The sequence below is a fragment of the Suncus etruscus genome, chromosome 13 (assembly GCF_024139225.1).
Source record: "Suncus etruscus isolate mSunEtr1 chromosome 13, mSunEtr1.pri.cur, whole genome shotgun sequence".
In the NCBI taxonomy this organism is placed as follows: domain Eukaryota; kingdom Metazoa; phylum Chordata; class Mammalia; order Eulipotyphla; family Soricidae; genus Suncus; species Suncus etruscus.
Genome location: NC_064860.1, coordinates 30,439,334 through 30,465,812, shown reverse-complemented (window position 1 = coordinate 30,465,812; position 26,479 = coordinate 30,439,334). Strand labels below are relative to the sequence as shown.

At 38.2% G+C, this 26,479-nt stretch overlaps 1 protein-coding gene across 1 annotated transcript; it reads left to right on the top strand.

Moving 5' to 3' along the window:
- The first annotated feature begins 29 nt into the window (after positions 1-29).
- On the top strand, positions 30-25,846 carry FBXO40 (F-box protein 40). The gene is made up of 4 exons (XM_049785544.1): positions 30-81; positions 7,990-8,102; positions 18,317-20,230; positions 25,631-25,846. Exons 1-4 carry the CDS (start codon positions 30-32, stop codon positions 25,844-25,846), a joined length of 2,295 nt encoding a protein of 764 aa, XP_049641501.1.
- Positions 25,847-26,479: the final 633 nt, after the last annotated feature.

Below are 26,479 nucleotides of genomic sequence, written 5' to 3'. Positions count from 1 at the left end.
AATCTTCAGTCTATACAGTGTTTCCTAAAATGGCTGCGATACTACCCCCAGCCCAGAGTGCTGAAATACCTAGGGTGGATGGTAATAACCTTGGTGGCATTGAAGGGCTTTTTCTATTTGTTCCAGTTAGTTAAAATATGACATATTTTTAGGGGGTTAAATTTTGTTTTGTGGTGCTTGGGGGTCACTCCTGGCTCTGCATTCAGGGCTCATTCCTGGAGGTGCACAGGGAACCATATGGAATGCTGGGGAATGAACCAGGATCAGTTGTATGCAAGACAAATGCCCTACCCATTGTGTCCTTCATTAATTTTTTTCTGCAAAGGAAGCAGTAGGTCATAAGTTTGAGAATTTCTGATCTATAAAACATCTATTTAACACCTACAACTTCTAAAATAGCTAGGCTATAGAAACAACTTAAATGTCCAATGACAGAAAAGTAAGCTGTAGCATATATATATATATATATGTGTGTGTGTGTATATATATATATGTATAATATACATATACAATAGAATACTGTGAACCTATAAAAATATGAACTCTTTTAGTTTGCTGGAACTTGTGTGTCACAGGAGAATAAAATGGTCTGATCTCACTTATCTATGGCATATAAAGAAGCAAAACAATAGAATGTGAATAGTCAATAATAATAAATCCTTGGACTTTGACTACATAACTAAGATCACAGTAGACAAGTTGGAATGGGGACTGGGAGTTGGCATGTAAGTGGTGGACTAGAAGTAATATAAGAACATTGAACTTTGATGATGAGGTTCGGTACCTGTACATCAAAACCATATACACTAATCTGCAGAACTGAGCATACCACAGCAAGGGGATGTAGAAGAGTGAGAGGCTTGGATGGGATTGTCCTGACACTAGTGGAATGAAGTATGGAAACTCTGGTAGGTGGTGTGATATTGGAACACTGTATGCATGAAACCCTATAATAAACAGTATTGTAAATAATGATGACAAAAAAAACTTAAAAATAAAAATATTTAAATCCATAAATGTTAACACCATTGAAAACTTATTACCTTTCTCTCTACATCCCTGCCAACACTGTTTGTTCTCATTTTTTTTGTGTTGTGTGCCAATCTCTGTGTTGTTTTTATTTGCATCTCCCTGATGATTAGAGATGTGGAGCATTTTTTCATGTGTCTTTTGGCCATTTGTATTTCTTCTTTGTCAAAGTGTCTGTCCATTTCTTCTCCCCATTTTTTGATGGGATTAGATGTTTTTTTTCTTGTAAAGTTCTGTCAGTGCCTTGTATATTTTGGAGATTAACCCCTTATCTGATGGGTATTGGGTGAATAGTTTCTCCCACTCAGTGGGTGGCTCTTGTATCCTGGGCACTATTTCCTTTGAGGTACAGAAGCTTCTCAGCTTAATATATTCCCATCTGTTAATCTCTGCTTTCACTTGCTTGGAGAGTGCACTTTCCTCCTTGAATATGCCTGTAGTCTCAATGTCCTGGAGTGTTTTGCCTACGTGTTGTTCTATATATCTTATGGTTTCTAGTCTGATATCCACTGCTGGTGGGAATGCCGTCTAGTTCAACCTTTATGGAAACTATATGGAGATTCCTCCAAAAACTGGAAATCGAGCTCCCATACGATCCAGCTATATCACTCCTAGGAATATACCCTAAGAACACAAAAAATACAATACAAAAATCCCTTCCTTACACCTATATTCATTGCAGCACTATTTACCATAGCAAGACTCTGGAAACAACCAAGATGTCCTTCAACAGACGAATGGCTAAAGAAACTGGTACATATACATAATGGAATATTATACAGCTGTCAGGAGAGATGAAGTCATGAAATTTTCCTATACATGGATGTACATGGAATCTATTATGCTGAGTGAAATAAGTCAGAGAGAGAGAGAGAGAGAGGTGCAGAATGGTCTCCACTCATCTATGGGTTTTAAGAAAAATGAAAGATATTCTTGCAATAATAATTTTCAGACACAAAAGAGAGAAGGGCTGGAAGTTCCAGCTCACCTCATGAAGCTCACCACAAACATGGATGAGTTTAGTTAGAGAAATAACTACATTTTGAACTATCCTAATAATGAGAATGTATGAGGGAAATAGAAAGCCTGTCTAGAGGAAGGGCGGGGGGTTGGGTGGGGAGGAGGGAGATTTGGGACATTGGTGATGGGAATGTTGCACTGGTGATGGGTGGTGTTGTTTACATGACTGAAACCCAAACACAATCATGTATGTAATCAAGGTGTTTAAATAAAAAAAATCGATTTAAGCATTTTAAATCTTTAAAAAAAAATTAAAGGAGACATCAACTTCAATATCTACACCAAAATAAGGACGTCAAAAATACAATCAATCAATAAATATATATGTGGAAAAATGATAAAAAAAAAAAACTTGTTACCTAAGCCACAGCAATAAAAATAAAACTAAACAAAATACATCCAAAACCCTTCAGCATTGTGAGATGAGTTTCTCTTTGGTTAGTGTCACTTTTCATAACAATTTTGTGAAAACTAAAAAAAAATTGTGCAAAGATAATTTAGTACCACATTCAACCTCATCATTCTCCTTAGAAAAACTTTCCTAATCCCTTAGATAGCTAATGAAATACCAAAATCTGTTCTTCTGAAAACTCCTACAATATTAAAAGAGTCAGGATACAGAACAATAGTACAGAGGGCAGGCATTTGCCTTGCAGATGAGCAACTTGGGTTTAGTCCCTGGTATCCTATATGGTCCCCTGAGCCTGCCAAGAGTAATTACTAAACACAGAGTCAGGAGCAACTTCTGAGCACCACCAGGGTGGTCCCCAAATCAATACCAAATAAAAGGATTTTGATACCTCAACCAAGCTTGCTCAATCTCCTGACATTATTACTACAACAGTAAGAAAATAGAAGGGAAAGAAGAATATTTTACATTTTTTTTGTTTTGGGGCCACACCCGGCAGCGCTCAGGAGTTACTCCTTGCTCTCTGCTCAGAAATTGCTCCTTGAAGGCATGGAGGACCATGTCGGATGCCAGGATTCGAACCACCATTGCTCCTGGGTTGGCACCTTGTAAAGCAAACACCCTACTTCTGTGTGTGCTCTCTGGCTCCTATTTTACATTTCTTTATGCAAACAAATAGAAGAGGAAAATACTTTGTCTAGTTAACAATTTTATATATATGAATTAAATACTTAATAAGTAACCTAAGAAATTCTTGGATTAGCTGGAGAGATAGCATAAAGGTAAGGCATATGCCTTTCATGCAGAAGGATGGTGGTTCGAATCCAGGCAACCCATATGGTCCCCCGTGCCTGCCAGGAGTGACCCCTGAACGCTGCCAGGTGTGACCCAAAAAAACAAAAACAAAGCAAAAGAAATTCTTGGATTTAATATATGTGTTAGGGCCCTTGTTTTATATGTACCCAACTGATTCTATAATCAGTAACACAAGCCCACCAGGCATTTTCAGATATGGCCCTGAAGGATAAAGGATAAAATTCTATGATCATAGGCACAGAAAACTCTGTAAAGGCATTCCATAAAATAGCTAAAAATGATCAAATCCTGGTTTTTTTTCTTCTTCTGGCTTCAATCAACTTGGTATCTTTGAGTTCCAACCAGATTTCAGCAAACTGCATGATTTCATCATACTTTGCAGCTGCATAGTATTCATTGTGTGTATGTGTATATAGATATTATAGATATACCACACCATCATAATATATTTGCTTGTCATTGGGCACCTATGTTATTTCTATTTTTTATCTGTTATACTAAGTGCAGGATAAAGAAATGTAATATAGAAGAGATATGTCTATATCTCTGTTGACCCCAGAGTTTAGGAAGGAGAACAGAAAAGAAAAGAAATCAAGTGTGGAAGAAATAAGGGGAGAAAGAAAAGTAATGGGGTAACAGGGGTTGGGAACTCAGATATACTTGTGAAGTTATACTTGTGAAGTAGTATAGCTATATGCCTAAGCACAGACTCAACAACACTAAAAACATGAGATCTAAGCTGTAACCACTGAACTTTATAAAATGCCTGTCAAGATGGCAGATGTGGGTGGTGGGAGATGGAGTATGGTGGAGAGAAATTGATACTAATGGGATTGGTGCTCAAATATTATATGCCTAAAACTTAACCATCGACATGCCAGGACTTCTGGGTGTCTTTGACTGGTATGTTGGGGGCTCTGGGCAGGACAGCTAGGCATAGACCCCCTGGGCTGACCACTTAGTCCAGTGGACTGATATCCCCCCACACCAGGCGGTCTTCAGGGCCACGCCTTATTAATCGGGCCCAGGGGGAGGGGGAGAGAAATTCTTCCCTATGCATCCACAAACTACAGAGGCAGGGCTGAGCTCAGAAGACTCCACATGCCAGGATTTCTGGGTGTCTTCGACTGGTATGTTGGCGGCTCTGGGTAGGACAGCTAGCCTTAGGCACTCTGGGCTGACCACATAGTCCAGGGGACTGATATCCCCCCACACCAGGCGGGTCTTCAGGGCCGTGCCTGCTTAATCGGGCCCTGGGAAGAGGGGGGGAGAGAAATTCCTCCCAATGCATCCACAAACTACAGAACCACGCTGGGGCGCTAGCCCCTTGGCACACTGCATGTATTAAGAGTCTTCCTTTTCCTTATGTTATGTTTTGCGTATCAAAATGTCCATTTTGTATTCTGCCCTTTCCCACACCCCTACAAAATTCATTTTTACTCCTTAACTCTCTCATCCCCCCAAACATCACTAACCCACTTTACTCTTTTTAACCTCAGTACTGCACAATCCTATTCACAGACCAAAGCCGTGCATTGTGTGTCATAACCCCAAACTGTTTCAAGAGACATAAAATGGACACATATTTCTTTAGAATATTTTGTGTTTTTTTTCTCTGACAACTATAAGTCTTACTAAATGTTCTCTTATACAGTTACGATTCTAACCACTTTTTTTTTTATCTTTTCTTTATGAGGAACAAGGAATTTTGGTGAAAGAATCTCCAAGTTTAATGCTTATGATTGAACCGTGTCATGAGGATTGTTGGACTTGTTCTTATGGCCCTATATGTGCTAATAATACCACGTGGCATTGCTCCCTTTTTGCATAGGCACATTAAAATGGGAAAATACTATACATACAAATAAGATCCTATCTAATAGAGATTGAAACACACAAATCTTGTAGTGTAAAGGGACCTTACACCCTGAACATTGACATAACAACCTGGCACAGGCCTCTGAAGAAAGGGCATTTTCCATTCACCCCTGAACCAGGGAAGCCATCCACAAAACATCCAAGTTTGTCTATAACATCACCTGGAAGCAATCCTCTACCACGGAAGACCCTACCACTGCTCAAGACATCGACCTGCTCAAGAGACTTCCCTTAACACTAAGAAGACTTAACAACAACAACGACCTGCATACAGGACAGGGCTCCCTGCATTGCCCTTTAATGGTGAGGTGAAACGAGAAGACGCTCCACATCCTGACTTCAATGTAGAATATGCAGATTCCAGGATCTTTAATACAGAAACATGATACCAACAACAGAGACTGTGTGAAAAATAAAAGTGTGTTGGCACTACAGACAATGTCTTGGATTGGATGGTCTAGCTTGCCTGGAGCCTAGAGTTGGTCTTATGCCAGGAAACTTCAGGGATAGGGTCTCTTTGTATTTAGGCCAAGGTTATTCCTTTCCATGTCCCTCATATTTTGGTGGGCCTATGCAAACAACAATTGCCAATCTAACACCGTTTTTACTGTGCTCCTTTGACTCTAATCCTTAAAAAAAAAAAAACCACTTAAAATTTGAGGTTAACTTAAGCTAATATGCATGTACATGGAAATGTAAAAATACTATGCCTCTAATGTTTAAGGAGTTACGTAAGTTTTATGGCTTTAGATTGCCTTGTGTGCTATTAAGAAATATTATAATGTGTTACAATCTGGGGACTTGAGGGACAAAGTAATTGTACATGGATTCTGTTTTATTTATCTTAATGTTCTTTGGCTGAAAGTTCAAAGTTAAGATATCAGCAAGGGGACTTCTTCTGAGAATTATGTATGTTATTGGTGATTGTCCTTCCACTGAAACTTTACCTTGTCCTCTTTCTTTGCATCTTTGTTCTCATAATTAAAAATAAAAAATTTAAAAAAATAAAAAAAATTTAACTATCAATAACTTTTTAAACCATGACCCTTTAAATAAAAATATTTATAAACAAAATTATCAAATCATAATTTAATAAAGGTCATCTACAAAAAATACATATATAGCTATGCTCAATGTTGTAACATTTTACAAGTGATAAGGATTATAAATCCTTTTGTGAGGGAGGGAGACTTGGGACACACCAGAAATGATCTCTGAGTACAATACTCAGGGCTTACTCCTAGCTCTATTGACCATATAAACTTGGGTTGGCCACATACAAAGCCGCATTCTACCCACTGTACTATCTTGCAAGCCTCAAAGATGAACAATTACACTCTTCCAATTTAATGCTAGAAGTTCTAAACAGTGCAACAAGGTTGGATAAGGGACAAATTTCAATTTCCAATTGAAAGAAGGAAAAAAGAGTACTCGGTATGGCTGGCATGCTCTTTAATATAGAAAATCCTGAAAAATCTATTAAAGCAAGTCCAGCAAAACATCAGGATGCAAAAGCAATAGTTTTAAAAAATTAGGTTTCAACTGCTTGTTGATTATTCAAAAAATTCATTCATACAAAATATAGCATATGAGATTGTCAAAGAATTTAAGGTGAAAGCAGAAATTAATTATAAAAATTTTTAAATTTGATTTTATTTAGTTTGGGGCCACATCTGGTAAAGCTCAGGGGTTACACCTGGTTCTATGCTCAGGTATTGATTGTTCCTGGCAATGCTCAAGGAACCAGATGGGATGCTGGATATGGCTGCATGCAAGGTTAGTGTCTTACCACTATACTCCAGCCCCTAGTTATAGAATTTTAAACAAACCTTTAGTCTTGCTAGAACTACACAAGGAAGTTTTTAGTTCATAGTTATTTTCAAAGAATAGCATTGTTGAACACTTGATTTGTGCTAGACCTAATTTATGTGTTTATATGTTAATACAACAATATGTTAATATAATGTGTTATCATATCATGTCCATTTTACAACTGAGAAAACTGAGGTATAGTTAGGTATCTTGGGTATATCCACAAGACCTGAAAGTTAGCTGAGGCAGGATTATGCTTTTTTTAGACAGTTTTCCCAGGAGATAACTGAATGAGCTTCATGAAGATGATGAAATAAAGAAGCAGATCAGACAGATGGAAGTTTGAAGAATTTAGTTATCTGGTTTCTGTACAAATGAGCTGTGTGTTCTGGCAGTAGAAATTTACCCACTAATTCCTGTGTCTTCTGTAAAAAGACAGAATTGGACCATGCAATAACTATAACTCTTACTATAAATTATTTCACACTATTCTTACTCTATGCTTTATCTCTTAATTATAAACTTATTCTTTCTCAATCATATGGGGAGAAATAAACTAGGTGAGGACAGCGACTTGGTGACAAGAAATAGGAGAAATAGAAACAAGACCTCGTGTCACTTGCATAAAATGCTGCTTCAGCCAGTGATGGGCTTAGGTGAAAAAGCAGTTATAATTAGAGCAGCAGCCTGTCCCCAATGTTCCTCCAGCCACCACAAGCACAGCTGGATTTACCGACTACAACAAGCACAAGAGTCTGAGAGACTGCTCTGGCCTTGAAAATGAAGATCATTTTCATCTTTTTCTCAAGAAAAGGAAGATAGACTGATCTAAAACCCCACTTCCCTTCTAGCTTTTTTCATAAACCAAATTCAAGTAGAAATCCAGTGTTGATAAAAACAGCAAGTAAAAATTCATAAGCTGAGACTGGTCACATTGCCCCTTGTGATATCGTTTTATTTTTAACTTTGAAACACTTGAACTATTTCTGTTGAAGTTTTCTCTTCTAACCTTGTCTCCTGAACAGAACTCTGCTTAGCTGAAGTTGATGTTACCCCAGTCACCTCCTTTCTGCCATCGCTCACAATCAAGGGACTGGGGTGCAGGTTTCAGCAGATGCCAACTCAGTTTTACCTAAAGGTAAGCTTTCCAAAAGCAAGCATATGCATTAATGAGACAGTTGGAGTGGTGGACATGCAAAGAAAGGCTGAGCTTTGCTCTGAGCAAGAAGGTGGTTAAGAAGATCTCTCTCTTTCTCTCTAAATATATATATATATATATATATGAGTCTCTTCAATTTATATATATGTATATATATGAATATACATGTATATATATGCATATATATATTGAAGAAACTCAATGTGTAGATTCTTGTTTTGAAGTTTTGACTAGCAGGAAGAGATGATGAGATGACTACCTGATTTCAGAAAATTCTGGTTCTTTCTCCTACAGTCAATCAGAATGGTTGGTTATGTGACATTTCTAGAATTACATCGGGGTGATTTGGGGTGGGAATATCGGGGTGGGGTTGGAAGAGACAGTGGAAAGCCCAGGTCTGGTTTCTGAGAGCTCAGATTCTATTATTACCTTCACACTAACCAGCAATGGCTGTGCTAATCACAAATCATTTTCATATAGTTTAAACTCTGTCACTTCTACCACTGTAATAATTTAGGGATCCCACTTCTATTTACTATATGTCTATAGGTACTTTCAAAGTTATGCCTGTAGAATTTAAAGCCAGTCTGCTCTGTAAATATGACTCTCTGCTCCTGCTCTCTTGAATCCAAAGTGCATTTATGGACGGGATATAATTTATGAGTAAAATATTTTGCAAGTAAAAAAACTTATAAAGGCTTTATGCTCAAACCTGAAAATATTACAAATTTGTGATTTCTATATTCATAAAGATGACAGTAAAACAGCAAATGGTCCTGAGACACTGACAGCTTAAAAAATGTAGAGAATGCCTGTTGAACTTTATTATATAATGTTGCATGCAGGATCAAGAGTTTATTTTCTTGTTTTTTCCTCTGGCCTTGCTTTAGTGTTATATAGTTCAAAGTTCAACTAAGGACATCCTGTAAAATGAACAATGTAGGTTAAAGGTATTCTATACACTCTGTGCAGCAAACCCACAATGCCAAATAAAAGAAGACTTACCAGAGATTGCTAACAGCAGCTCCCTTTCTGATCATCTCTGTAATGTCCTGATGCTTCCCATAACTCTGGGTTATAATTTTGTCTATTTCTTTAAACAGTTTCACTATGCATATTCCCACTTTATTTCAGTCTTTCCATGACACCACAGACTTCAAGTTATATGCCAGAATGCTGTTCTACAAAGACTAAGGTGTGTTGGTTGAAGATTGATAGAGCAGACAGATTGATTCAGAGCTACCTCTAGATCTCTAGATAATTCAGCTAGTTAAGAACTTTTAAGCCAATATAGAACAGTAATTCAAATTCTGATAACATTGGGGCCATACTGGGTAATACATATGCCTTCTTCATAGCTGACCTGGGATCAATCTCGAGCACCCTCAGAGCTCAATGGGAGTGACCCCTGATCACAGAGCCAGGAATAAGCCCTTTGTACCACTGGATATGACCCAAACTTTTCCTCCAGTAAAATGCTGATACTAGGGGCTGAAAAGATAGGATAGTGGATAAGGAATATTGTGTATTTAGCTGACCCAGTTTGATCTCTAGCACCACATATGGCCCCCTAGGGACTACCAGGAGACAGTTATAAACACAGAGTAATTAGCAATCTCTGATCACACATAGATGTAGCCCCCAAAACAAAAATAAAATCAAAATTATGATACCAGTAGTAAATGTATTATATGTGAGAATTAATTGGCCAATTAAATGGAGACATTTCTAGTTTAAGAGTGTAGCTGCACAAGATTAGAACAAACAGTTTCAGGAAAGAATATTTAATTTTAAGGGTACAGTAATAGTGTTAGAATCATAGTCTAGAAGCTCAGGATTACAGTACTACATCTGGAGATCATTGTCAGTTATAGTTGTGTTACAATCAAGAGTCAAGAGGGTTATGTGGGTAAATAATTTTATATATTTTTCTCTACAATGAAATATTTCCAAGTCAGGAAAACAGGTTAAAAGTTCCAATTGGTTAATAGTTAAGGAATATTTTTGACCTTTCATTGAAGTAAAAGTTTAGGAATATATCATTATTTCCAGGATTAGCTACATGAGGTGGCAAAAAAGTCACTTGTATCATGTGAGGGTGCAGAATTTTAGATATTTAAAAATATCTCCTGACATCAACCCTATTGACTAATAAGTTTAAAATTATAGTAAAGAATGCCAAAACTATTCTCTGGGAATTCCATTCTCTTTTGCTTGAGTCAGTGATTTAAATATACCTGTTCTCTGCCTTCTCATGACCTATTGGCCAACAACACTTAGTCACCGTCTCTTCCTCATACCTCCAGGTTTTGTCCTATTCTGTCCTTGGTACCATCTAGGTTGCCCACATGCCCTTGGTCTTTGCCACACTGTTCTTTGAGGTATTGTGTTTTCAACAGAATCTGAAAAACAAAAATCCAAAAGGAGATTGTAATTAAAAAATGTACTATAATTAGAGTTAGACATTCTAGGAACATAAGGGAAGACATGACTTCCCTGAGCCCAGTTTCTTTTGTAAGAAATAGAGAGATAAATTTATATTCTTCCTTTCAAAGTTAATTCTTGAAAGAGTGAAGTATATTGGGATGATGAAAAACTGAAAATTGAAAGGAAACTAAGGGGCTTAGGAATGCTGCAAAGGAATAAAAACTAAAGCCAATACAAGGGAAATATCCATGACAGTGGTTTTCCTTATTGAAGTAGGGCTAAGGTGTGTTGAGTAAGCCATATATTAAATAATAAATATTTCCCCATTTTGCCACTTTTGTCACAATTCTTTGAATTTTATGCTCTCCATTTTATAGATTAATAAGTTTAAGTAAGATTAAGTAACTTGCTAAAAATTAGTTAACTAATTTTAAATTTACTTTATATTGGAACTATCATGCAATACATAAGCTGATATCTAAGTGGTAAGAAGGGGCCCTAATACAGATAAGAAGCAAGAGTAGAAATCCGGTAGAAAAAAAAAAAAGAAAAGAAATCCGGTAGAAATAAACAAGTACAAAATCTTCATATAGAAATAGGTTTTTAAGATTGAAGCTGAGAGAGAAATAAGGTAAAAGAACAATTAGAGAATACTCATTCCCATATGGTCCCCTGGGCCAGGAGCGATTTCTGAGAGCAGAGCCAGGAGTAACCCCTGAGTGTCATAAGGTGTGGCCCCAAAACAAACAAAGAAAATTCTTAGACATCCTTCACCTAAATTGGGGCACAACCAGTTTCTATAACAGTGCTATCTTATTTTTATAAAGATATGAATGTTTGGGGTCTGAGAGATATCATGGAGGTAAGGCATTTGCCTTGCATGCAGAAGGTCTGTGGTTCGAATCCCATATGGTTCCCTGAGCCTGCCAGGAGCAATTTCTGAGTGTAGAGTCAGGAGTAACCCCTGAGCACTGTTGAGTGTGACCCCCCCCCCCAAAAAAAAAGATATGAATGTTCTCTATGTGGTGCTCTTAACATATAGTTACCAACCATATGAAGCTATTAAGCATTTAAAATGTAGCTTTTAGGGCTGGGGAGATAGTATGGCACTTGTGTCTCACACGACTAAATCCAGTTGGATTCCTGGCACCACATGTGGTCTCCAAAGCACATCTCACAGAGGTAGAGATGTATGAAGAGTACTGCTGGGTGCGACCTAAGAATGCCCTCCCAACTCCAAATTTAGTTAATTCAGGTGAGATATTACATTTTCAATCTTATTTTATTAATTTATTTTATTTGATTAATTGAAATCTAAAAAGCCACATAAGGCCAATGGCTACCATATCCAATAGTACAGACCTAGATACATTTAGCAAGTATCAATCCAGATTTTAATGAAATTTAAGAACCTTTTTGACAATAAGCATAGGTAAGCTCTATGTTCATTTTTTGGGACACATAGTAAGTAGGTAATTATCACATATTTGTTCATCGCACTGTCCATGAACAAATGAATAAATAAGGCAAAATATACTTTACTAGAACTTTAAAATGTCCATTCTTAAAAAGACAAATTAGGGAGCAGTTCTAGTTAAGAAGAGGCTAACTAAATGTATTGACTAAATGTAACAACTTGGTGCCAGGGATCTAGTACAAGGGTTAAAATATATACTGTGTTTTCCAGCATATAAAATAATTTTTTAATCCCTAAAAAGCTTCTTAAAAGTTGGGGGTCGGCCCAAAGTGGTGGCACTAAAGGTAAGGCCCTTGCAAGCACTAGTCCCATGCCAGGAGCAATTTCTGAGTGCATAGCCAGGAGTAAGCCCTGAGCATCACCGGGTGTGGCCCAAAAAGCAAAAAAGCAATAGCAAAAAAAAAACAAAAAACAAAAACAAAAACGAAAAGTCTGGGGTCGTCTCATACACCGGTATATGGCATGCTAAAACTTATACCAGCTTCAGAGACAAGTAATCTGCCCCTCTCTTACCGCCCCATCTCATCCAGCTGCAAGGCGTCATCATTCAGTCCTCTGCTTGTCCTGATTCATCTCTCAGGGCACACAGAGGAGCTGAGTTACCAATTGCCGCATCTCATCCAGCCACCGGGTATGTGGCTTTCCAGTGCTCAGTCCTCTGTTCAGCTCTTATGAACACAGAGGAGGCGCTCTGTCTCCCTCTAGCTGTCCTATAATCACTGCACCCCAGGCAGCTGCTCTTGGAGGAGCTCCCTCTCCCTGCTCTCAATGGAGATCACAATTTAAAAAATTACAGACACTCACTACAAATGAGAAATGTAAAATGATTGCTTGCACTCCAAAGTCTAGCTTTATTAAACTTATACTGTTAATCTTTGAGGGTTCTACTCTTTTTCTCTTATGTTTTTTAATGTCCATTTGGTGTGCGTTAAAAGAGAGGTAGTCTTATATGGCGAATATAGCCCAAACCCTATATTTTAACAGGAAAAGGGGGTCATCTTATAGACCGAAAAATATGGTACTTTGCATATAGTGGGCCCTGATTCTATCTTGGCACCAGATGGTCCCCAAACAACAGGTATAACCCTGGAATCTCCCAGCGTTGGCAGAGTTATCCGGGTAGCCCCTAGCACTGTAAGACCTGAGCTGCAAATTGCACTGAACTAGTTGGCTAAGAATTTTAAGGAGTATCCCCATTTCCCTCAACAGTGCTTGGGAAACATCCTCCAATCTTTTATTTAAATGAAGAAACAAATACAAAAAGTTCATAGTAAAGGGATTCTTTTTCAATATGGAGGCAATATGTTAAATATTAGAAAATTATTTTGTTTTCTTGGGTCCAATAAGTTTATTATAGGTATAATGGAAGACTTTCATTCTTATAAATTATAGTCAAAATACTTAGGAGTCTTGATGCCAGTAATTTATTTTAAAATGCTTCAATAAAAATGTGTGTGTATGAATATGTTGGGTGGAAAGGGAAAGTGGACATGAGGGAGATAAAATTAGTTGGGTTAATGTTTACTGAGCTATGTGTATTATATTTAATATACTTCCCCTTCTTATATATTTGGCATTAAAAATAAAGCTGGGGAAAATCTACCCAAAATAAATTTAAAACACTGAAAGAAAAGAAATATTTATAAAATTTTATGAATATCTGATTTGGAAATGCTAACTTCATCCCACCACAACACAGTGATAAAATTATGCAATAAATTATTTAAACCAGGGGCTGGAAATATAGCACAGTGGTAGAGCATTGGCCTTGCACGTGGCTGACACAGGTTGGACCTAGGTTTGATCTTCGGCATCCCATATGATTCCCCTAGCCAGGAGCAATTTCTGAGCACATAGCCAGGAGTAATCCCTGAGCATCACCAGGGTGGCCTCAAACCCTATAAATATATATACATACATATATACATATATGTATATATAATTTAAACCTACTACTTCATTTAGATCCTATCTTACCCAAATATAAAATGTTCTTACTAAATATCACTGATAGATTCTCAGGAAATATTTTAATTAAAACACTATAAAAGGGGCCGGCAAGGTGGTGCTAGAGGTAAGGTGTTGTGTCTGCCTTGCAAGTGCTAGCCAAGGAAAGATCACGTCCCATATGGTCCCCCCAAGCCAGGGGCAATTTCTGAGTGCTTAGCCAGGAGTAACCCCTGAGCAACAAACGGGTGTGGCCCGAAAAACCAAAAAAATAAAAACACTATAAAAAAGAAAAACCTCTTAGCTATAGGCTGATAGATATAAGCAAGAGTTATATCCTTCAAGCAAGTCTTTTTCTGGAGGGGGGCCACACCTACTAGTGCTTAGGGTTACTCTTGGCTCTGTGCTCAGAAACTGCTCTTGGCAGGCTCAGGGGACCATATGGGATACTGGGAATCAAACCTGAGTCCATCCTGGGTTGGCAACATGCAAGGCAAACACCTACCACTGTACTAACTCACTCTGACCCTCTTCAAGCATGTTTTGGATGACAAAAAAATTACCAAATTTCTAAATAAAAGCCAAACACTTCTGTTATTAAATAATAATTTTTATTAATTTTTCAACCTTCTTATTTCGATTTTTGAACGAGGGGGACAAGAGCCTATCTATCCTGGTAACAAAAGGGACAATATAGGAACTCACTCTCACACACAATGGGCCTCACTCACAATGAGATAATAATAGGGTCTCCTATGAACTTAACACACTCATTTTAGGGACTGGGAGAATAAAACCAAAGAAGTTATAGCTGAAAATTTATGTAGACATGAGGAAAATGCATCAACAGAACCAATGGTCCTGGGGCAGTAATGTTTTCTGCTGGGTGTAGGACATCCTCCACTCTGTTCTTCAAAAATATATTAAGTTGTGGGACTGGAAAAAAAAATACAGGTTTTGACTTGAAGTGGTGGACTTCCAGCACTACTGTTTGTTGCTTGAGCACCAATAAGGGCACTCCTGAGCACAGATCCAGGAATAGTTTGTTTTTGTTTTCTGTTTGGGGACTACAACTTTCATTGCTCAGGGCTTACTTCTGGCTGTGTATTCAGGAATCACTCCAGGTGGGCCCAGGAGACCATATAAGATGTCCAGGATTGAATATGGGTTGGCTGTATGCAAGGCAAGTGTCTCCTAGGATATTATCACTCAAGAAATAGTTCTTGAGCAAGGCCATGTATAGTTCAAGTCTCTTTCATACCATAAACATTATATTTTGAATTCATTTCTAACATTTTAAATTCTGAACATTTTAATTTTAATAGCTTATAATAAAATATTTTTATTTTAATGAAAGTTATTTTATCTCAACACAGCAAATTCTTTCCTATAGAGGAGCACTATTTTGAGAGTTTCAGGTAATCAACCCACTTATTCCTTATAGAATAATATTCCACTATGGGGGGCCGAAGCAGTGGTACAGTGGTAAGGTATTTGCCTTGCATGCGGCTAATCCAGGACGGACCTACGTTCCATTCCTAGCATCCCATATGATTCCCCGAGCCAAGAGCAATTTCTGAGTGCATAGCCAGAAGTAATCCCTGAGTGTTACCAGGTGTGCCTTCCCCCCCCAAAAAAAATATTCCACTATAAGTGCTAATCAGCCCTGGGTGAATGGGCTTGAAGCAGGTGCAGCAAGGATTAAGAAAATAAGGCAGACATGTGAGAGAAGACCATGGGCCAGGGGGTTCCCAGTCTCATGGACTGAGAGTCCTATTTTCCTCCTCGTCCTCCTCCTTCTCATCTTCCTCCTCCTCCTCCTCCTTCTCCTCCTCCTCCTCCTCTTCCTCCTTCTCCTCCTCCTCTTCCTCCTCCTCCTCCTCCTCCTCTTCCTCCTCCTCCTCCTCCTCCTCCCCCTCCTCCTCCTCCTCCTCCTCCTTCTTCTTCTTCTTCTTCTTCTTCTTCTTCTTCTTCTTCTTCTTCTTCTTCTTCTTCTTCTTCTTCTTCTTCTTCTTCTTCTTCTTCTTCTTCTTCTTCTTCTTCTTCTTCGTCTTCTTCTTTGTTTTTAAGGCCACACCCAGTGATGCTCAGGGGTTACTCCTGGCTATGCACTTAGAAATTACTCCTGACTTGGGGGACCATATGGGATGTCGGAGGATCAAACCCTGGTCTGTCCTAGGTCAGCCATATGCAAGGCAAATGCCCTACCACTGAGCCACCACTCCAGCCCCTTGAGAGCCCTATCTTTCAAGTGCAGTATATATTGTTTGAAACCAGGAGGAAGGACAAATGTTAACAGAAAGTTGCCTATCTATGCTACTCTACCAGGCGAGGTCTTTTCATATAGAAGGAGCCTGGAGTAGCTAATACAGAAGTTTTTTAGATGGTCATCTTCTGGGAGAGGTCGAAGATAAAAGAGTGAATAGAGCAGAACCCACTAATAAAGATCCCTAAGGGTACTGTTGTTCAAGTAATTAATGGTTTCTAAATCACCTTTTAAGCCCCTCTTCTCAGACTATCATCTTTCTACTTGTTTCCTGGATGTCTGTATATCCAACTGCCATTATCCTCCCTTCTTGATTAACTAAGAGGTAACATACATTTCTCAAAGTTCAGTAGGATGCTAAAAGTACAGTTGGAGTCCAGTAAGATGCTAGGCAGAGCTATATGTATATGAAATTGCACTGGGAGAGAAGGCTATAAGGGTAACCTGGCTAAGTGTATTTGTGGCAGTAGTAAGACTGGATTGGAATGTCAAGGTAATTATTGATAAACAATGGAGAGCAAATACAGATAGTCAGGGGCCAGAGAGATAGCACAGTGGTAGGATATTTGCCTTGCTTGTGGCTGATTCTGGAGGAACCTGGTTCTATTCCCAGCATCCACTGTGGTCCCTAGCCTGCCAGGGGTGATTTTTTTAATGCAGAGCCAGGAGTAACTCCCGAGCGCTGCCAGATGGGGCCTAAAAAACTAATCAATCAAGCAATAAAGTTTAAAAAAATTTTAAAATAAACCAAACACAGACAGCCAAAATTAATACCACAGTTGGTAAAAGATCCCATCAGACAGCAATGTGGATAACATGGATGACTTGGTCTGGGTCAGAATCTTATTTCCTAATTTTGCAAGTGCATAACCAGGGACAAGTTATTTAACTTCTTTAAGTTTTAATATCTTTGACTATAAAATAGGGACTCTATCTCTTACCACCAGGGAAAGGGAATTCAAATGAGAGTATGAAAGTTCGTTTGCCTTGACTTGTTATAAATAACCAAAATACTTTTCTTACTAATCATTCATATTTGAATTTCCCTTTAGATTTACCAGACAAGAATAAATTAGAACATGATGGTAAGTACCAAGTGTTATTGGATCTTCAATTGTATAGGTCTAGATCTGGTTCATTTAGTCTGTAGCACCAATGGCTGAAAATATAGCAAAAGTAGGAATGGCCTCTATCTGCAAAGTTATCTACTTGCTGGAAGATAGTTAAATAGTAACACACTATGGGTTCTTACACAGTAATGAGGATAGTTTACAAAAATTAAATAATAAAACAACCCAGACTTATATCATAATAGCACATTTATAAAACAGGATACACTATTGTAATCATCATTTAGTATGTGCAACAAAAATTACCCATAAATCATAACTCAAAATAACAATTTCCAGCATCATAGTTTATTACATTCAGCTTTGCATTTTCTGTGCTAGCCATATCAATTACATACATCGAATAAGTTATTGAAAACTAAAAAAAAAAGTGTTTGGCCAGAGAATTGGTTTCAATCCCTGACACCCTGTATCCCTGAGCCTACCAAGAGTGATCCCTAAGCAGAGAGCCAGGAGTAAGTTCTGAGCACTGTCAGATATTGCCCCGTAACAAACAACAAAAACTTTAAAAAATATAATAATGAATGAAATAAATAGTATTATATTGGTATTTTAAGGGTGTTAGTCATTTTTTCTTTATGATTTTTTTTGTGTTTTGTAAGGCTCCTATAATAAGCATGTATTAGATCAATCAAATATATTAAATCAACTAAACATGTCTTAAATTCATTAAAACTGTCACACACTAGGGCCAGAATGATAGCACAGCAGGTAGGGCATTTGCCTTACATACCACCAACCCAGGTTTGATCTCTGGCAATCCATATGGCCCCTGGAGCCTACCAGGAGTAATTTCTGAGTGCAGAGTCAAGAGGAGCCCCTGAGCTCCCACCACTGTGTGTGTTCTAAAAAAAACTTTTACCCAAAATAAACAGTCACACACTGATAGAGCATCTCCTCTAGAAGTCATTTGTTTTCTCTGTCACTTTGTCCTTTGTGTCCATAGGGCAGAGCCCGTAAATCTCCAGCAGGTCAGCACAGACACTGTGAGAAATGCTTCAACCGTCATTGCCACATTCCAATGGAACCTGATGTTTCCTGCCTAGTGATAAACTGCCACCTACTCTGTGGTGCCACCTTCCACAAGTGCAAAGAGACAGAACACAAACTCCTCTGCCCTTTAGAACAAGTTCCGTGCCTCAATTCTGAATATGGTTGTCCCCTTTCCATGTCCCGCCACAAGCTGGCCAAGCATCTGCAAGTTTGCCCTGCTAGTGTGGTCTGCTGTTCCATGGAATGGAATCGCTGGCCAAATGTGGACTCCGAAACACCTCTTCATGAGAACATCATGAAAGAGATACCTAGTGAGGAGTGTTTGGACACAGCTCTGGCCCTCCAGGACCAGAGGGTCCTTTTTAGCTCTTTGAAGATGGTTGAACTTTTCCCAGAAACTAGAGAGGCCATTGAACAGGAACAGACTATAAATGGTGAAGCCAGTTGGGAGAAAATGGAAGGAGCAGTCGGTGGAGTGGATGTTTCTTTGGTGCCCAATGGCTCTCTGTCCACAATCAATGGAGAGATGGCAGAGCTGAACCAGGAAGAAAGAGAGGCATTGGCCAAAACCAAAGAAGGAATGGATCTTGTCAAGTTTGACAAGTGGGAAAACATATTTAGCAAAGAGCATAAGGCTTCTGCCTTAACAAATTCATCCATAATCTGTGAGAACAAAAGCAACAATAGTTCTGGCAAAGAAAAGACTTTCAGCAACAGAAACATAGTAGAAGAGAGTGCTGCCAATGGGAAAGACCCAGAAAAAAATCAGAAACAGGATATCTTTCATGCAGCTATAGAAACAACAGGGCTGGCTCCTTGGCAGGATGGTGTTTTGGAACGACTGAAAACAGCAGTGGATGCAAAGGACTACAACATGTATCTGGTGCACAATGGGAGAATGCTTATTCACTTTGGTCAGATGCCTGCTTGCACACCTAAGGAGAGAGACTTTGTTTATGGTAACCTTGAAGCTCAGGAAGTTAAGACTGTTTACACCTTCAAAGTTCCTGTAAGCTACTGTGGAAAGCGGGCTCGGGTTGGAGATGCTATGTTGAGTTGTAAGCCAAGTGAACATAAGGCAGTAGATACTTCTGATTTAGGGATCACTGTGGAAGATCTACCGAAATCTGATCTTATCAAAACCACCCTTTTGTGTGCTTTGGAAAGAGAACTCAAAGGTCATGTCATCTCTGAATCTAGGAGCATAGATGGGTTGTTCATTGACTTTGCGACACAGACATACAATTTTGAGTCAGAACAGTTTCCCTCTGAGACAGTGCTGGCTGATCTCATCACTTCTCCTCATGCAAGAGGTCTCCATGTGGAACTCCATAGTGAGTGTGTGACCAGAAGACACAACAAAAGCAGCTCTGCTTTCACTTTCACTTGCAACAAGTTTTTCAGGAGGGATGAATTCCCACTACATTTCAAGAATGTCCACTCAGACATTCAGTCATGTCTCAATGGCTGGTTCCAACATCGATGCCCCCTGGCCTACTTGGGATGTACGTTCACTCAAAATCACTTCCGTCCTCCAGGGCAAAAGGCAAAACTGATCTATAGTCAGGAGCTCCAGACCTTTGCCATTAAGCCTGAAGTTGCTTCAGAATTGAGTGAAGTAAAAAAGAGTAATCACCTCTCTGGTCAAGGAGGAAAAAGTCAGAATTCTCTAACAAGTCTGCCTCTGGAGATTTTGCAGTACATTGCTGGATTCTTAGATAGCATAAGTCTTTCTCAACTCTCCCAGGTGTCTGTGCTGATGAGAAATATCTGTGCCACTTTGTTACAAGAAAGAGGAATGGTCCTTCTGCAATGGAAGAAAAAGAAGTATTCTCATGGAGGTTCCTCCTGGAAAGTTCACAGAGAGGCAAGTATACCTTCGTTTATTCTTCCATTCATGTAATAATATTATTTATCTATGGCAATATGTGCACCCTACTAGGCACTGGAACTGACAAGGAAGCTGGGAATAGTTTCTAAACTCAAAGAGGTCAGGTAAATCTAATAAGACAGATGTATAAGCATATGCAAAACAATACAAATGTTTCTTGTTTGTCCCAATATTTATATATTGGGTATCTTCTGTTTATTCACATGATCCATTCTCCAATCGTCTTTCTATAGATATGTATAATCTGCCTCAATCAACTCCCTTACCCTCCAGTTTTTAGTTGGGCTATACAATGAAAATTTCAGCAGAAGATAGGCAGTAGGGAGAAGAATGAGACATACATATTCTCTTGATTTCATCCTTGCATGAGCTCTCATCTCCATGATGACACTCCAATGAAGATGACCATCTAAGACTGCTATATACACACAATCACTTATTCTGGCCACCTTTCTTCAAAAAAGGGATGTAACCCTTTTTCAGTATAAGTATTGTGTAGTATCTCATGGCTTTCCAATATTCTACCCACCACACATTTGCAAGTCCTTTTAAAACTTTATTTCTTATATTTTTTTCTTTTTGAAAATTTAATTACTTTTTTAAATACCATGGTTTACAAAATCCTCATAATATAATTATATCTTAATTAATTATGAAAATTAAATCACTTTATTTAAACACAATAGTTTACAAAATTGTTCATAATACAATTGTATCTGGCATTTAATGTTCTCGCATCAATCCTACCACCAGTGTAACATTCTCTCCACTATTTTCCTCAGTTTCCCACTCTCCTCCAAGTCTGCCTCCTTGGCAAGTAGAGCAGTTTACTTTACATCGCTTTATTACATGGTAATGGAATTATTTTTAAAAATTCTCTAAAAGAAAATAATGTGAAAATGGTCATTTATCTAACAATGGAGTCATTAAGTCATTGTCTAAAGGTTTATTAGGCTTTTAGTTGCTAGTTGAGCATTCTGTTATTGGTATTGTTTGTTGAGTTTGGGTGGCTTCTATAATACTTTCACATCTAATTTGGTGAATTCCTTTTAGGATGTCAGTATTGGAATATTGGGAGGTGTCGCAAAGCTGCATACATAGTCATGCATTCCAAGAATTCTAGGATCTGTAGAACTGGGCAGATGTGCTGATATGGTTGTGGATCATGAGTTTGGCTGTCAGGACTTCTGGAAGTACAGAGGTGTGTGTGTGGTGGGGGTAAGGGGTTGGAGAGGCTGCTGACTCAGACTCCAAGAAGAACCCAGAGTTCTAGCTCCCAAACTGGCTTATCTGGGGGTTTCGTTAGTCATGTGTTTCTGCAGAGATCAGTGAGAAAGCAGTGAAGATGAGTCACTGGTGTGACTGCTGCTACAGTAGGGGATTTGTGCAACCTCCTCAAAAGTGTCTCAGAGCTAGCCACTATGAAATCAGTATACCTATGATTGGCTTGCCTCACTTTCAAGAGTAAAATGTGGCTATGAAGCTGAACAATGAGCTGACATGTGGTAGCTCTGGTCATGGATGTCTGAAAATTCTTTTCAATTGATCCAATTGGATGATGCCATATTTCTTCTTGCTCTCTGCTTAATATTGTATATCAACAGTTCCATGTCAAATTAAGTTTTAGAACATATTTGTCATTGTGGTTACTTTTAAATTCTAAACTACTTTGATCTACTTCTTGCTCTTAGTTAAAATGCTTATTAAAATTTTAAAGTCTTCTGTAAAAATTATAGGATATTTCCCTTAAAAAACTTTTCCTGAGACCAGAGAGATAGCACAGTGGGGAGGACATTTGCCTTGCACATGTTCAACCCAGGTTCAATCCCTGGCATCCCATATGGTTCCCTGAGTCTGCCAGTAGTAATTTCTGAGCATAGAGCCAGGAGTAACCCCTGAGCTCCACAGGTTGTGGACCAAAAACTGAAAGAAAAATAAAAAACTCTTTATATTTTCCTGATCAGATTATTCTTGCTTAAATGTATAAACCTTTTATTAACTTGTACCATACCAAAGTGATACACTTGATTCATTATGCCAAAACTGCTCTTAGCTTCTTTCTTGAGGTAAATATTTTGATGATATGAACAACAAACTTACTATGTTTATTAAGGTCCATAATGCTATAATCTCACTGTGGAAATTCTCCTCAATACAATACATAAAGTTGACATGGGGAAAAGGGTTATTTATAAGTATCTTTTTTTTTTTTTTTTTTTTTTGGTTTCTGGGTCATACACAGCAGCGTTCAGAAGTTACTCCTGGCTCAGAAATAGCTTCTGGCAGGCACGGGGGACCATATGGGATGCCGGGATTGGAACCAACCACCTTAGGTCCTGGGTCAGCTGCTTGCAAGGCAAATGCCACTATGCTATTACTTTTCTTTTCTCAAATTAATATTTATAGCCTCTAGAAGGACTCCACCCATTCTTTGCTTGTTTGATTCTTACCCCCATTTATTTCTTTTCTTCTCCTCAAACAGAATCACATAACTTGAACCAACTTGTTCTGCCTCTCAATTTGAGGGGGAAAGAATGGAGGGCACCAAGACCAAACAGCTGTATGATTACTAAGTAGTATTAAAAATGATCAAACTTAAATACAAACCCAATCCAATGATAACAGAATTGATGCACAATCTGCAACAACATAGACACAGAGGGGACCACTTATACTAGCAGCCCAGGGGGTAAAGGAGATGATTATGGGATGCATGCTGGGAACAAGGGTGAAGGGAGGATAACTTTGGTGGTGGGAATTCCCCTGATCCAATGTCAATATGTACCTAAAATAATACTGTGAAGGATATGTAATCCACTTTGGTCAAAATAAAAATCATTATATATATAAAGAAAAAGAAATCCCTCCTGGCAGGCTGGGGGGACCATATGGGATGCCAGGATTTGAACCAGTGCCCTTCTGCTTGCAAGACAAATACCCTACCTCCCTGCTATCTCTTTATTGATTATCTTTATCTGTATCTTTATTGATTATATTTTTTCAATATCTTGATATTTTCCATTATTAATTCCATGAGCAGCCTCTTCCAAAAATAATATAGACTTCCCTTCATCATGTATTCCTGTCTATATGTAAGTGCTGAATAAAAGTTACTATGTTTTAGAGATAGTAACAATGGGTGAAGAGCGTCTTTGGGACTCATATTGCCTATAACTGCCTAATAGGTTCCTCTATAAAATAAGATAAAAATAATTTGATTTATATTCTTGAAATTTCATTGATTTTTCAATTAAATTTTGTTTTAATTTAAATATTTCTGACCATTTTATATGTTACATGTATATATCTCATAGATACACATATGTATATATATCTTATATAATATATTATATATTATAGCATATGTAGTATAGTATATATTACAACATATATGTATATATCTTTTATATACATGTATATATACAACCTAATTTTTGTATAGATGGTAAGAGAATTTAGTTAGAGTTAATAGACACTCATATTAAAATAACTCTTGAAAAGGAAAAATTGAGGAAAGTAAAAAATAGGATAACTTTAATTACCATAGAAATACTCTCCTTATATAAAATCTATGACAAGAAACTGTGAGTAAAGTAGTCTGAAGGTATTATGTGGCTGACCAAGGAATAAGTACCTTAAGCACTGCTGGATGTGCCGAAAGAGCTATGTGGATTGATTTTGAGAGTTTTCATGAGAGAGACAGATACAGAATTATTTCACTCATATGTGGAATATAAATAAGCATAGCAAGGAATAACAAAGTGCTGATAGTAATAAAACCTGAGAACTGATTCACAGACTTAGATTACTATGTAGAGCAAAAAGGGGAATAGAGGTTGAAGGTGGGGAACACTGAGACAATGGTGGAGGTTTGATGGAGGTTGTGGTGTTGGGACATTGTATGCATGAAACACTATAATTGACAGTATTATAAATTATGGTACTTCAAATAACATTTTAAATATTAAAAGTTTTTTGTGTGTGGTTTTTGATCACACTCGGCAGTGCTCAGGGGTTATTCCTGGCTCCAGGCTCAGAAATTGCTCCTGGCAAGCACGGGGGACCATATGGGATGCCGGGATTCGAACTGATGACCTCCTGCATGAAAGGCAAACGCCTTACCTCCATGCTATCTCTCGGCCCCATATTAAAAGTTTTAAAAGTGGGGCAGGGAGAGGTAGCACAGTGGTGTTTGCCTTGCAAGCAGCCGACCCAGGACCAAAGTTGGTTGGTTCGAATCCCGGTGTCCCATATGGTCCCCCGTGCCTGCCAGGAGCTATTTCTGAGCAGACAGCCAGGAGTAACCCCTGAGCACCGCCGGGTGTGGCCCAAAAACAAAACAAAACAAAACAAAAAAACAAAAACAAACAAACAAAAAGTTTTAAAAGTAAAAAAGGAAGACTTACAACCATTGAATTATACATACTCTCACAGCCATATCTTTAACTAGGAGCTTAGTTATCATATTCTAGATAGAAAGGCCAGAGTTGGCTGGAGTTTCATGTCAACATTGCTCCTATTGGGTTCTACTCAAGGAAGAGATTGACTCATTAGGATACTTTTAGTTTCAAGAAATACAAAACCAATGTAAAGTGGCATAAACAACGAATGGAATTTATAGACCCATATAATTTAAAAGCCCAAAGATAATGACTTTAATAAAAGCTTGACCTAAGGGCCAGAGCAGTGATGCAAGCCGTAAGGCATCTGTCCTGTGCATGCTGGCCTAGGACAGACTGCGATTTGATCCTATATGGTCCCCCAAGCCAGGAGCGACTTTTGAGTGCATAGCCAGGAGTAATACTTGAGCATCACTGGGTGTGGCTGAACACCCCCCCCCCAAAGTTTGACCTAGTAGCTTTCCTTTTTATTCTTGTTTCTACTTTTTTCAGTGGTGGTTCCTTTGTAAGACAAAGTTTTCCCTTAGTATTTCTTGGTTATTTCCAGCAACAAATAAACCTGAAGTTTTCAGTTATATACAGAGTGAACCACACACAAATTCTGGAGTAGAGTCTGTTTGACAGTAAATATACTGATTTGAATCATGAACTAACTACTGTGGGGGGCTACCTAGCTGGATAGTATATCATTGGGAAGATGGTCTTAGTTATTCTCATACAACTACATATGTTGTTTTGTTTTGTTTTTTTTTTTTTTGAAAATCTATCAGTTAGAAGGGAAAACTAGGGATCTGATACTGGGAAAGAAACTAATACTTATCTATAAACAATAACCACTAAGTATTTATTCTTTGGCAGTTAAGAACAAGAAAGACAGCAGAACATGGGTTTATTATTATCATTATTCTATCCAAATAAAGTAGGTCTGGGAGTATTATTCCACTGATCACTGTTGAGCCTCTCTCTTTCCCAACAGATCTGGCAATTCAGCAGCCTCTTCTCCAAAATCAAGAGCTGGGAGTTTAATGAAGTCGCATCCATGTCTGAACACCTGAAAACCTGTCCTTTCAATGTGGTTGAGCACAAGACAGAACCAATTCTTTTGACTAGCATGTGTCAGCCCCATGAGCAAGTCCAAGAGAGCTTAGTAAGCACCTTTAGAACTAAACCTCAAGGAAGACATAACTATTAAAAATTAATTGTCATTATTCTTAGATTCTACCTGGTGTTACTAAAAGTAGAATAAAGTGTGGTTTGGAGTACACCTCTAGGTAAATTGCCCAAAAGGATGCCTTAGCCATAGTAACATATTTAGGTATGATTTTAGTATTACTAAGTTTTCACCACATAACTGTCTAAGTTACTTACATAGTTATCTAATGGTTTTGCTTCCATAGTTATCATCATATAGATATTTATTAAGTAGTTTTTAGACACATAGTGGCTTTAATATGGGAGCCAAATAAAACTGATTTGTTTGATGTGTCTTCAGATTCTTGAGTCACATTAAAAAAGATATCCATTCAACAATCTACAGATGTAATGGGATCCAGAAGCTTATTTGTCTATGTTTATCTCCCTCTCAGCTTAGTTGATGCTATTTTCTCCCTTAAAGTTCTAGCAGTTCACAAGCAAGGGACAAAGAATTGGGGAAAGGACAACTATTATGGTGAGGAAGAAAACAAAATTTAGATAAAAATAGAGCCCAGTCACTCATGTGCATTATTGCTTTATTGCCTGGGTCTCTCTCTCTCTTTGTCTCTCTCTCCTCTCTCTTTCCTTCTCTCTCTCACCTTTTCTTTCTCACTCTCTCACTCTTTCTGAA